This window comes from Enhydra lutris, unplaced genomic scaffold, assembly GCF_002288905.1.
Source record: "Enhydra lutris kenyoni isolate GAN:26980312 unplaced genomic scaffold, ASM228890v2 scaffoldscaffold85, whole genome shotgun sequence".
Classification (NCBI taxonomy): domain Eukaryota; kingdom Metazoa; phylum Chordata; class Mammalia; order Carnivora; family Mustelidae; genus Enhydra; species Enhydra lutris.
In genome coordinates this window covers 293,314-307,977 of record NW_019154169.1, presented here as the reverse complement: position 1 = coordinate 307,977, position 14,664 = coordinate 293,314, and the positions used below count along the sequence as shown (strand labels likewise).

Here is a 14,664-nt window from a genome sequence, read left to right as displayed (position 1 = left end):
AGTTTACAGGGAGCAATGAAAGTTTCAAATGAAGCACAGAGGTCAAGTAAGGCCAAAACTAAGAAAAGGTCCACTGAGTTTGGCAAACTAGAGTAATTTCAGTGAAAAGAAGGAGGCTAGCTTACAGTAAGCTTGAGAAGTACATGAAAAGCAAAAAATTAAAAAGAGAAGATTATCACACTGTATTACGTTTTGTTAACATATCTCCCTATAAATTTGTAAGTCCCTTGAAGGCAGAAAAAAATACCCTATTTATCACAGTATCCAGCACAGTGTCTCGATTGAAACTCAGTCTTGTCTTTTTGTTCCTTGCAAAAAGCACTCATTTGCAATTACTTTAACATTACTTGATTCATAAAGAAATCAGGGGCACCTGGGTGGCTCAGTCAGTTAAGCATCCAACTCTTGATTTTGGCTCAGGTCATGATCTCAGGGTCATGGGATGGAGCCCCACATCAGGCTCCACACTTGAGCCTGTTTAAGATTCTCTCTCTCCCTCTCCTTCTGCCCCTCCCCCTGCCCTGCTTGTGCATGCATGTGCTCTAAAAGATTAAAAAAAAAAAATTTAAAAATCAAAGAAATCAAAGTTTTAGGAACAATGATCAAATCCATAAATTAAACAGGTTTTTTTGTTTTTTTGTTTTTTTTTTTTTTGCTATATTGTATTGGAATTTCTTTAGAATACAGATTTTTTTAAAAAACGTACTTAGGGTATTCTGCCCTCCCCCAAAAACATGTCATTACCTTAAGGTACAGTAATTAAGTGAGGAGTAGCCAGAAATGAAGCTAAAAAGATGAGTCAGACAATACAAGAGTCTCAAATCACATTTTACTGACCCTGGATTTTACGCTAAGTTACACAGGGACTTAGAATGACAAAAGTGACACCATTCTATTTATGTTGTTTAAAAAAAAAAAAAAGCTCCCCAAAATAGGCAGAAGCAGAGTAAAAGTGGAACCACCAAGACCAGGAAGGAATTACTGCCTCCAGGTAAGAAATACCTTGAAAATAGCTGCAGAGAGCACAGGAAATAAGAAATTCAAGGAACCAAACACACTGTTCTCTAGGTTTTGGGTTTTTTTTTTTTAAGATTTTATTTATTTGACAGACAGAGATCACAAGTAGGCAGAGAGGCAGACAGAGAGAGGGGGGGAGAAGCAGGCTCCCCGCTGAGCAGAGAGCCCCAGGCGGGGCTCGATCCCAGGACCCTGAGCTCATGACCTGAGGTGAAGACAGAGGCTTTAACCCACTGAACCACCCAGGCGCCCCTGTTCTCTAGATTTTGACCATCTTATTCTTCTAGTCCTCTTATCTCTTTTTACTTAATATCTTAAATTAAATTGACTAATATTCTTTAAGAAAATAAGTACAGTTCATAAGCAAAAACAGCTTACCTTTCAAATCAATGATCACACCTCTAGGACTTCACACGAAATCACCTCATAAATGAGAAATAATTTAACAGAGTAACCTGCTGGAACATTATTTGCATTATCAAGAGACTGAAAACCACCAAATGCCCATCAAAAAGATACCAGTTGAAAAAAAAAAAATAATAACACAATAGAGTACTATGCAACCATAAAATATGATGAGGAAGAGCTCTATGAACTAGAGTAATTCCTAGGTACAAATTTAATGAGAAAAACAAGGGGCAAAATATAACATGCTACCTTGTGTGTAAGAAATTGGGAGGGAAGGTAAGAGTATATTTTTAAATAAGAAACACAGGGAGGGTACGCCTGGGTGGCTCAGTTGGTTAAGCCACTGCCTTCGGCTCAGGTCATGATCCCAGTGTCCTGGGATCGAGTCCCACACCAGGCTCCTTGCTCAGTGGGAGCCTGCTTCTCTGTCTGCCTCTGCCTGCCACTCTGTCTGCCTATGCTCACTCTGACAAATAAATAAATAAATAAAAGTTTAAAAAAAAAACACACAGAGAGAATACGCTAGAGATTACTGAAAACATCAACTGGGATAGATAGAAAAATGGATTAATTATCTTAGTGTATCTTTTGACAGTTGTGATTTTATACAACTGTATAAAACATGTAGATGTTTTATGAATTCATAAAACAAAACTAAGTCAAACTGATTAAAAAAAAGCAAATACTACAATTCAATACAAATAGAAACTGTCATCAAATCCAAGAGATAACTGCACAGAAAAAGTAATAATAATTCAAGCACTTTTGAGATCAGTATCTTAACTCTACACCCGGAAGGAGGTTAATTCTGTAAGAACAAATGGAACTGCAAGGAGATCCTGAGCTTCACTTCACAGGTTTGCTGTTAGCAATGGTATTAATGTAGTAATTCTAAAACTATTTTGGGTATATTGTAGGATAAAACAAATGAACAAATGAAGATGTTGCTGAGAACCCAGGTTTTTACTATGGAAGAAGGGAGATTCAAATACAGATGGCAGAAAGTTAAAGAACCACCCGGTGGTAATGATCTGAATGGAAAGTTTCAGGATCCACCAAATAATTTTGTTTTCAACTTTCTTTTCTGAGTAGTTCTAATTATTTGCAAAGACTGACATTTTATGACTTCTTAAAGGTCTTCCTTTAAGAAAATTTACTTATGGGGCGCCTGGGTGGCTCAGTGGGTTAAAGCCTCTGCCTTCGGCTTGGATCATGATCTCAGGGTCCTGGGATCGAGCCCCGCATTGGGCTCTCTGCTCCGCGGGGAGCCTGCTTCCTCCCCTCTCTCTGCCTGCCTCTCTGCCTACTTGTGATTTCTCTCTGTCAAATAAATAAAATCTTTAAAAAAAAAAAAAAAAGAAAAAATTTACTTATTAAAAGACTAAAACTCATTTCATCTTACAAATATTGGTACAGTGAACCTTTTTGTAAGTCTAAGGTACATTATGGGATCCTAGTGACTGTATTTTTCCTATGTCTTGTTATTTCATCACCCTAGTAATTATACTTCATGATTACTAATTTTTCCTAACTATGCTTTAAAAAAAGAATTATACAGTAAAATGGGGGGGGGGAATCACGGAATCACCTAGAAGGATACTGCAATCAATAGTGGAAAGTCTTTCTTGTTTTCTCATTGTACTGTCCAAAGTACTATACCATCTTTCAAAATAAGTATGAAGACCAAGAGACACTATCTTTGTTTTTAGCTTTGTTTTTAGCTTTAAACAGTTGACAATTCAGAAATTTTCATTTTCTGTCCATAATGGCAAGGAGAAAAAAAGTTGGAGAAGACATTTCACAATTATTAAACAAATTAGAATATGAATTTTAAAAACAGCAACTCTCTTGACCAGTGCTGTCCAACAGAATTTTCTTTCATGATGAAAAGCTTCAAGGGGCACCTGGGTGGCTCAGTGGGTTAAGCTTTAAAATCAGAACTCTCCAATGCAACAATGTACAACTATTAAATATCTGAAATGTGGTCAATTCAACTAAGAAATTTAATTTTTTAATTTTATTTAATTTTAATTATTCTGAACTTTAAACTTAGTACCCACATGTGATTAGTAGTTACCATATTTGCACTAGACAAAGGTAAAAAATGATAATATAAATATAAGTCAAATCTCAGATTATGAATCTTCAGATGACAAAATCCTAAATTTCTTCAAACTCAACAATAGGCAATATACAAAATTAACTCAATATACAAAAGTAACTCAAATTACTCAATGATGTAAATATAAGAGATAAAACCACAGAACTCTTAGAAGAAAGCAGGTATAAATCTTCATGACCCTCGAGTTGGCAATTTTGTTCTTAGATATGACACTAAAGCATGAGCAACCAAAGAAAAAAATAGATAAACTGGACTTCATCAAAATTAAAAACTTGTGTACAAAGGACATTATCAAGAAAGTGAGATGATAACCTATAGAATAGGAGAAAATATTTGCAAATCACATAGCTGATAAGGGTTTAATACCTAGAATAAAGAACTGTAGCACAACCCAAAAAAACCCAACTTGAAAATGGAGGAAGGATTTGAATAGACATTTCTCCAAAATGACATCTGAATGGCTAATAAACACACGGAAAGATACTTAACATCCTTAGTTACTAGAGAAATGCAAATCAAAACCACAATGAGATAGCTCCACACCTATTACAATAGCTATAATCAAAAACAATGAAAAGGGGGTGCCTGGGTGGTTCAGTGGGTTAAGCCTCTGCCTTCAGCTCAGGTCATGATCTCAGGGTCCTGGGATTGAGCCCCTTATCAGGCTCTCTGGTCAGCAGGGAGCCTGCTTCCTCTCCTCTTTCTCTGCCTGCCTCTCTGCCTACTCGTGATCTCTGTCAAATAAACAAAAAAAATTTTTTTTAATTAAAAAAATAAAAACAATGAAAAGTAAGTGTGGCAAAGATGTGGAAAAAAAAGGAAACCTCATGCGCTGATGTAAAATTGTGCAAATGCTGTGGAAAATAGTTGGCCATTCCTCAAAAGGTTAAACAAAGAATTACCATATGACCCAGCAATTCCACTCCCAGGTACACACCATAAAGAACCGAAAACAAGGACTCAGGTACTTGTACACCAATGTTCATAGCAACATCACTCACAAGAGCAAAAAAGCGGAAACAATCTATGTATTCATCAAGAGATGAGCAAATAAACAAAACATGGTATATACCTACAATGGAATATTATTGTCATAAACAGAAATGAGGCTGTAATACACAACATGGACAAACCCTGAAAACATTATGCTACATGAAACAAGCCAGTCACAAAAGGACAAAGATCATACGATTCCACTTACGTGAAATATCAAGAATTGATAAATTCATATAGACAGAAAGTAGGTTAGAGGTAACCAGGGGCTCAAGAGAGGAGAATGAGAGATACTGCTTAATGGTTACAGACTTTCTGTTTGGGGTATTGAAAAAGCTTTATAAACAGTGGTGACGGCTGCAAAACAGTGAATGTATTTAATGCCACGGAAATGTACACTTAAATGATTAACGTGGCAAATTTTACTTTGTATGTATTTTATCACAATAAATAAGATTGCTGAAATAAAAGATCTCTAAATTCTATTTCTTTTTTCACTCCTACAGGTTTTTAAGTAAGCTTCTTGAGGTCAGAGACTCAAGAGAATGGGAGAGGGAGGAGAAGTAGTAGCACTGGAAATGAATTTTGAAAGCAAAGATTATGTAATGGTTTATCCTTGTATCTCCCTAAATCCTAGAACAAACCATACAAACTGGGAAGAAAACTATACATACTTGAATATAGTGGATGTTGAATAAAAGATGACTGACTTGAATTGAGGAGGAAAAAAAAAAATCAATGAATGAACAATGATACACTTCTAAGAACACAAAGGAAAGAGAGTATTCCCATCCAATTAGTCATTCAACAAGAACTTCATCAAGTAATAGCATGCAGCAAGAACCTGGATTATCCCATTTTTCTAAAAGGACATGTGGCAGTGTTCTTAAATCTCACATGATCTTTATATACCAAAATTTACTTAATACAAAGATGATAGCAATGTTTAAATTCTTATTAAAATAGCTAATAAGATTATCACTACCCCTTATTCTTACTTCTGTAAATTATGTGTAATTACTTCAAAAAATAAAAAGCAAAAAGGATCCCTTGGACTTAGGACCTGAAAAACATGATGACTATTTTTCCTGATATACTGAAAGATAATATATTTCCACTACCCACTGAAAGGCCTTGATGAAATTAACACCCCAGTAGCAGTGAGCAATACTGGAGCCCAGATCTTGATCTCTAACGATTTCTCATTAAAAAGAAACAGGGCTCTTTGAAGAAATAGTCAATTTCAGGACTCAAGCAAGAATACTACAAGGTAAGCCTGGGATACCTTGTGCCCAAATATCTTGTGCCCAAAACCAGAGTAATCATCAAGGAATTATGGAACATGCCAAAAGGATGCAAGAGCTAGCTAGCTTCAAGGGGCTCCCAAAGGCCAAACTGTAACAACTTAAGCATCACCAAGGAATAATGACAAATTATCACACACTAAAATGTTAAAAAAAAAAAAAAAGTTTATAGTAATAGTAAAAGAGGGGAAGAGGCTCTTTACAGAAAACTGCCAGCTATCAACATAGATGGTTAGAAAATCACTAATTTGCAAACATTAATATAATAACTAATTCAGGCAAGGAATACCCATGGCAAAGGGTTGTTGGGGAACAGGGTATGTAGAATCTTCAGGCATTATTAGCATTTAAAGCACTTAATCCTACACAGGGGAAAAGGGTACTTTTATGGTGGGAAGATCTGGCAGATGCCCCCCTAAACAAGTAATTAGCAACACCAATCATGAGATAAAGTAACATGTATCTCCTGCTGTGAGGCAGTGAGAAGTTATCATCATCTATGTAGTATTCTTGTCATAAATGTTTAACTATTTTTTCATGATTTTATTCAATACACATTTCCAAATTGTGGGCCATTCTATAACAAAACTTTTGTCAACTCTTCAAAAATACCAAATTCATAAAGAGGAAAGGTGGCAAGGGGGTTATTATAGATGGAAGGAGCCTAAGGGAAAGACAGCCAAATGCGATCTTGGATGGAAAGAGAGCTATAAAAAACATTTTTAGAAAAACTGAGGACATCTGAGTATATTAAATAATAACACTGTGTGCGAATGTTCATTTCTTGGGTGTGAAAAAAACATATTATGTTTATGTAGAAATATGACCTTGTCCTAAAAGAATATGAGCTTAAATATTAGAGACATGATAATGTCTGCAATTTACTTTCAAATAGTTCAACAAGGAAAAAAGAAAAACGAATAGACATATAAAGAAAAATCAAATGGTACAAAATATTATTGATACTCTAAACTATTCCTTAAATTTTTCTGTCCTTTTACAATTTTTCAAAATAAACCTAACAGCTTAAATAAGAAAAACTGTCCCCCACCGAAACAAACACTACCCTAGGGCAAACTAAAAAGATTGAGACTCACATCAATCTGGAGATGAAGGAAAGAATGAGACAAGCTATAAGATTTTTAAGCCCATACTAAAAACATTAGATGAGAAAAGACAAAATCAAGCACTTATGGTTGAAGCATAGACTCTGCACCTCCTCTTCCCTTTCCCCACCAGTTTTTTGGAACTATTCTTGCCTTGCACTCTACTCTGGAGAGGCCTAATATAATGACAATGGGTTTGTTTGTCTGTTTGTTTCTTGAAATACTGTAGCATAATGTTTACTAAGAAATTCCAAAAGACTAAAATCAAACTTGTTTTTTCTAACGGCACATGACTGGCATGACAGTAAGTGCTAATAACAGTAACAAAAACAAGTTTCTCTAAAATAAAATATAATTCACAAGTAATTAGTTCTAAAAACTCATTTACTTAAAAAATATACCTTTGGCTATAAACAAACTTATAACCTTGCCTTTCTTAGAAGTGGGAAAAAAAGCGGGGAGAGAGAGAACCCAACATTAGAAAGATCAAACACAGTCTTCAATAAGTTACCTATAAAACTCAATTTAGAAATAGCATTCTCTAGGGGCGGCTGCATGGCTCAATATGTTAAGCATCTGACTCTTGATTTCCACTTAGGTCATGATTTCAGGGTCATGGGACTGAGACCTGCCAGCTCCGTGCTCAGCATGGAATCTGCTTGAAATTCTCCCTTCTCCCCCTCCCTCTCTTTATTAAACAAAAGAAAGAAAGAAAGAAAGAAAGAAAGAACGAAAGAAAGAAGAAAAAGCATTTCCTAAAATTCAAAACCCATTCAGAAAAACTCTTAGCTAACTTGGAATATAGGGAAATTTCCTTAACCTGATAAAAAGTAAATACTAAAAATATCCACAGTAAACATCACATTGACTGAAATTTTGAAAGTTTACCCCTAACACCTACCACCATCATCACCATTTTTATTCAACCTTACACTAGAAATTCTAGCCAGTGCAAAAGGCAAGAAAAATAAAAAGCATAACAACTGGAAGGATAAAATAAGGCAATCCTGAAGAATCACAACAACACTTACACTACCAGGTATCAAGATGACTTACAAAGCTATAATAATTAGTGTAGGTTTGCAAGAAAAGACAAACAGGCCCTTGGAACAGAGTCAAGAAATGGACCCATAAAGTTACCTTCTTTATGACAAAAACAATGATGCAATGGAAAAAGGACAATCTTTCCAATAAATAGTGATGGGGCAACTAGGAATGGTAAAAATGAAACCTGACCTCAATCCCCCATTATACACAAAATCAATTTCAGGTAGACTGTAGATCTAAACATGAAAGGCAAAACAACAAAGCTAGAAGATAAGAGCATATCTTTAGAATATTAGGGTAGGAAAGACTTCCTAAAAACAAGACCACACACACACACACACACACACACACACACACACACACACACAAACACCAATCATAAAGGATGGTTAAAATTCAGAATTTCTTCTCTTCATCAAAAGACAGCATTACAGACTGTTAGTCAAGCCACAGACTAGAGTAGAAACTTACAAAGCATTCCTTAAAAAGTACTCATATCAAAAGTACATAAAGAACTGCTATGCACTAATTAGAATATGGTGAACATCCCAAGTGAAAATGGACAAGAGAAGAGCAAGTTATTTTACCAGAAACAAACAAAACAAAACAAAACAAAAAAGGCCAATAACTATTTGGAAAGGTGACCAACCCTATTAGTCAATATTAAAATGTCTAGCATTTAGACTATCAAAGGTCTCTGAGAACATGCAACAGCTGGAGCCTTCACCCCTGCTGACAAGGAGTGTAAGTTGGTATAACCACTTTGGAAAACAAGCATCATAGATAGAACTGAAGACAAAAACCCCACTAGAAGTTCAGGGCAAAAAGTACTAACCACCCAAATTGCTCACCTGAAAAACTGAGTCAAGGAAGATTCTAGTATCAGCCTAGTGCACACAGAATTTTCATGATACATGATACAACTTGCCGATCTCATTATCCCTTTCTCCACACCTGAGAAATGGATGCTTATAATTTAAGATCAGTATGATTCTCAAAACACATTCCAATGGCTTCTCATCTCATAAAAATAAAAACCAAAATCCTTACAATGGCCTGCCACAGCTCTCACCATGATTCATTCTGAGCTGGCTGCCCTGACTAGAAAGCTCTTTTCGAACATACACTCCTTTGCCAAAACTTTCTTTTCTACCTAGTTTTACCTATCACAAACCACGTGACATTTTAAATGTGCCTATTCCATGCCTTTACCACCAGAATGTAATTTCCATAAAAGGACTTTGTTTTGTTCATTACTGTGTCCTCAGCAGAGAAATGTAGTAGACATGTGCCTGTGTGTGGCAGATACAAGCCTGGCATGCAGTAGTGCTCAGTACTGGTTGAAAAGTTACATGCTTGGATTCTGGGTTTAGAGAGAACAGCTGTTGTATTGGGGACAAGGCTGACAGTTTCTTAAACTATGTGCAGTTCAGTTTATCAGAAGAAATATGAAAACCCTCCATTAAGTTAAATTAGTTGTTCTGCTTTATGAAAAATTTGAAATATTTAGTGTGAATCCAGGTTCTTTATCAGGAAAGCAAAAATTATTCCAAATTCCAATGGACAAGTATAAGACCACTCAGCAGTAATCATAATAATATTATACTCATGAATTCTCCAAAGTTACTATCATCCTACAAATAAACCTATGAAAACAATACTATATACCACTTTTTTCAATAAAACAATAAAATGTCAATAATTCTGCTAATAGAGGTAATAATATCTGGAAATATAAAATGCAAATATCATAGAAATATTACCCTGGCCAAGAAACCAAAATTTCAACATAATGCAACTCGAAGATAGAATTAAATTTAACAAGATCTAAGCATGAGGAAACTTCCCTAGAACAGCCCACTACAGTCCTAGATCATAACTTATATGGCACACAGGTCAGTCTAAAGAGGCTCCAAAGTAGCTCACATTTTTTCACCAAATATTTCACTGTCATTGGTAAAACCGCATTTAGTTAAAAGAAGGGGGTAAAAAAAAAGAGCCAAGTTCTTGTGCCTGTAATCTCCTGACAGAGAATTAAGAGCAAATAAAACCTCCAAGGAATAAAGAAAAAAGGAAATCAACTGGGGAATGGATGTTTGATTAAATTATACTTATCAATTCTGGAATAACCAAGAAAATAAACCACACTAACTGGTGTTCCAACTAGCCAAGAGCCATTTTTCAGGCCCAGAATATATTTAGCAATTAAAGATACAACATTCCAGTTTTCATTACAATTAATTTAAATAAGTTTTATCAACAGCCTTTATTGAAAGAGCTAAAATCCCACCCAATTTCACTCACTTTTAGCTAAAATAAGAAATGAAATTGTGTGCTTTAAGAACATGTAATGGTGTTTGCCTATATAAACTGTGAATAGTTACATACATATAAATGTAACTGTAACCACCCTACACATACTGCTCTACAGTTTTAAATGCCTGCATAAAAGCTCCTCATACTGTCATGTTCTAATCAATATCATAATGTTGGATTTTTAATTTTTCATTGTTGGATTTTTAATTTTTCATTATTATAAACAAAGCTGCAGGGAACCTTTCTGTACATGTCTTTTTGTTACATCAAAAGGAACAAAAAAGACGCTTTAACTAAAAAAAAAAAAAAAGTTTTGAAAATGTTTCAGCTTTGATGCTATGTATGAAAACAATGTTAAAATATTTGATCCTGTCCATTTAGTACAGATGTTGTCATTTGTCAGGGCTGTGGCTCATTTATGCCCCTCCTTTTGTCTTTTTTCCTCAGTCAGTAATTTTTTGTCTTATTATCCAGTGCTCCAAACATAAACAAGGGAAAAACAGAGAGAGGAACCAACTTGTCATACTTCTTAGCTGAATTTGAAAAAAAAAAACAAAAACAAACAAACAAAAACTAGTGATGAGCCAACATTTAAACCACAAAGTACCTGGCAGCCTTTCTCACACAAGGCTCCCAGTGAAAAATAATGCCCTAAATCTAAAGTATCCATTGTATGTAATGAATTAATTTCTCTCCTCTGCATCTAAAGCCTACTAGCTACGTGTACACACACACACACACACAGAGTCATTCATATCACTATCTTCAGGTGTTAATTCTCTCTCACATTGGAAAAACCACTGGAAAAACTGAAGTCCTAAAGCACATTTAACTGGATTTATATTAAAAAAAATACTAAGTGCCACACAAATACAAAGCTACAATGACATTTTTCCTTTTTTCATTCTAAGACTGTCCCAACACTTCTATTATTACTGTACTATGGCCAGGTTGGTTTTAAAGCCTAAATAAAATCCCTCACAAAAATTTTTAATTTTTACTAGGTAAAGTTTTCCTATACTAAACGATAATTAAAGTATAGCTATCTGACCACATAACATATTTTGTGGCATTATGGGTCTCCTGTTCACAGAAACAGATCCTTTAAAATACAGTGTAGTCTATTTAGGGAAGGGCTTTATCATCAACTGGGAATGATTTACATACCCATGACACACATGCACTTGCTTACTTTATGTGCCAAAACATTAACACAACACAGAAAAGTAATTTGGTAACATAGTCAATGTCTACTGAAAATAGTTATTTCGGTTCCCACAGGACTGTAACTGAAAAGGCAGTCTTCAAATGTAACTGAATACTATACCAGAAAGCTGTTCAGAGCACCCCAAAATGTATCCTTTGTATTTCAGCCACACTAACATCGGAATAAAACTAAGGATATCTCTTTTTACCATGACAAACAGAAGAAAACATATCAAGTCAGCATTGTGCACATTATACTATGAAACAGACAAGCGTAATCTCTCTACAGAATACACTAAAGGCGATGGGAACAACACCTTCTAAGGCTCTATTTCACACTTCCTGAAAGAACAAAAAATGTAAATAGTTTTGAACAAAAAATGAATAAATTCTTCTCAGGAAGAGCGGTCTTTTTTCTCTTCCAAAAAAGAAAAATGATAATAATAAGATCCAGTACTGTCTTCTAATTTAAATACACAACACTTGTTGGATTAAAAAAAAAAAAAAAAAAAAACAGCCAAGTTTAAAACTCAGCAGTTGTACAAGGCACTAGGGGGAAAAAATGGCTGTCAGAAAAGGAAATACAATGCATAAAATAATTTAGAACTAGAACAAAGTAGGAAAGATTCCCACAGTCATCCTGACAGGTAGCTTCCAAGCAAGCCAGGATTTTTCAGGTTGTATCAAAAGTCCCTCATCTCGCGGAACTGAGTATATTTACATACCTATATAAGTAGTCATTTTTATACAGGAATGTTCAACAGAAAAAGTTAGGGAGTCCCACTGTTAAACTTTTGAAACAACTTCCCAACGCTTTTAACCAAGATACTCCCAAAACGGCCTAGGACCTTTTTAAGTAAATTAATGCTGCTTGTCAAAGAATTTCAAACTTTCAGCAAATCACCTGAACCTGAAATGCTACAGAATCCAAAGGGGGGGGGGGATCTCAAATTAAACATTAACACTGTATGTCTTAAATTGGGGAAACTTTTTCATATACAATCCCATAAGGAAATGCAAAACTTTCTTCTCTCTACACTGGCAGATTAAAACTCACATATGATACGACTGAAGTTAAAATGTAATAAAACAGCGTCCTATTTTGACAAAAACTAAACAACAAAGCTGGAATTCCACATAAAGGGTATCATTACAAACCTAATAAAACTTCTAAAAGCGATCAGATAAAGAGTAACAGAGTATACATTTTAGCAACAGTTTTTTTAAAAAGCTGATAGGGTGAGCACTTCCATTAACCGCCTCCCCCACCCCACAAAATTCCCACGCACTGCTGCATTCCTAACGTCTAAAACCTCACTTAGACCAGTTAAACAGATTGTCACCTCCCTCTCCCCCATCCCTTCCCTCCCCTCGAAGGTCAAAGGGCTCCAGACAAAAGACAACAAAAGCACGTGACAAAAGTTTCTCCCAACACTTTCACTCTCCAGGCCCAAAGGCTGTGCTCCCCCGCGGCACGGGGTCAGGATGGAGCTGCGCCCCACACCAGAAGGCTGCGGCCCACAGACGGCAGGAGGGGCCCGCCGAGGCGGGCGAGAGGGAGGGAGATCGGACCCCGAGGAGGGTCCCAGCCCCGGGAAAGGGGGCATGGGCGCCTCCCGAGACCACCGGCGGAAGCGCGGGGCCCGGAGCGCGGCCTGTTACCTTTTCCTGCTCCTCGCGGAGCCGCGCCACCTCCGGGGCACGCAGCGGCGCCGCGGCCGAGGCTGAGACTGAGGCTGAGGCTGAGGCCGAGGCCGAGGCCGAGGCCTGGGGCCCGGGGTCGGACGGGGCCTCCATGGCGGGGGCGCCGCGGTCTCAGCGGGGCGAACGAGTCCTAAACAAATGTTTATGGAGGCGGCGTGGCCGGCGGCTGCCCAGAGCCCGCGTGCTCGCCCTCATGCACTGCGCGCCCGGCGCTGAGGAGGCCGCGCCCGCCTTCTCCGCTACCGCGGCGGCCGCTGGTCGCGTCCGGGCTGCCCGCGGCCGCATCTCACACGCGCATGCCGCCCGCCGCCGCCGCCGCCGCCGCGGGCTGAAAGCAGCAGGCGGGCCGGTGAGAGCCGGAGGCGCCTGTCCGGTGGCCGGGCCGAGACAGGCGTCCTGTGGCGGCCGCGCCTCCTCCGCGCCTCCCCCGTAAGCTCCGCCTCTCGCCCCGCCCCGCGCGGCACGTCAGGAAGCGCGTGCGTAACCTCCTCCCTTGGCTCCGCCCCCCGGGGCGAGTCACGTGGTGAGGGAGCGTAGCGGCTGGAGTAGGCTTAGCCTAGGCTGAGCTGGGTTGCAGCCCTCTGGAAGCTTTCATTCTAGCGGCATTGACGCTCAGAGAGTACTCCTGGAGATGAGCGCTGTCTTATTCTTGTGCCCTTTCATCCTCCGTGCTCCAGTCGCTTAGCGCTGCGTCTGGAGATAGGGGCTCAATTTATGCACCAAAGCAGTTTCGTTAGGACATTTAATTTTAGCAAAGTCAACTCTTCCCTGTGCCTGTTTAATGAATTAAAATATGCAATTATATTTTGCCGTGTATTAATTACTGTGATTGTATTAATATAGTGCTGTGTTTGGACTATTTAAGAGATTTTTCAAGGATAACTCTGCCCATTCTTTTTTTTTTATTTCAGAACTATGCCCCTTTTCTCCTAGGGCCTCTGTACACAGTAGGCACCCAATTAATGCTTACTGGCTGGAATTGGCCTTGGCCTAACAACCACCTCTGCTCCAATTCCTAACAGGAATGGATAGATCCTGTTCCTTCGGCATTGTACAGATGGGAATGGGCTTGGAGTTACCTGCAGTTTACACCTTCGTGTGCCTGCTTGCTCTATTTCTCTTCCCTCTCTCCTGGCCTGTTCCCCAGTCCAGACAGACCCTTTTCCCATTTGCTTCAAAGGAAGACAGAAGGAAAACTTGGGCAAATGGTCAATGTTAATTCCTCTCTTTTCCTCATTGCATATCCAACATCAACACCTTTGAAAGAGCCAGAATCTGACTGCTCATATCACCTTCTCCAGCTCCACCATCATGTCTCTGTCCTCAGCCACCACTGTAGAGTTTTCTCTGGCCTCCTTGTTTCCACTCTTGTCCCCTGAAATGCCCACCTGATCTCCCCTCCTTCAGATGTTCAGCCCCAGACCACATGACTCCTATTCCT

The 14,664-nt window shown here is 38.1% G+C and overlaps 1 protein-coding gene across 1 annotated transcript in view; it reads right to left on the bottom strand.

Annotated features, from left to right (window-relative positions):
- Positions 1-13,612, bottom strand: part of LOC111161556 (URI1, prefoldin like chaperone) — a 75,598-nt gene extending 61,986 nt beyond the window's left edge. Inside the window, exon 1 of the mRNA XM_022525297.1 lies at positions 13,182-13,612. Coding sequence (XP_022381005.1) covers positions 13,182-13,316 — 135 coding nt within the window. The 5' untranslated portion in view covers positions 13,317-13,612. The remainder of the gene's footprint in view (positions 1-13,181) is intronic.
- Positions 13,613-14,664: the final 1,052 nt, after the last annotated feature.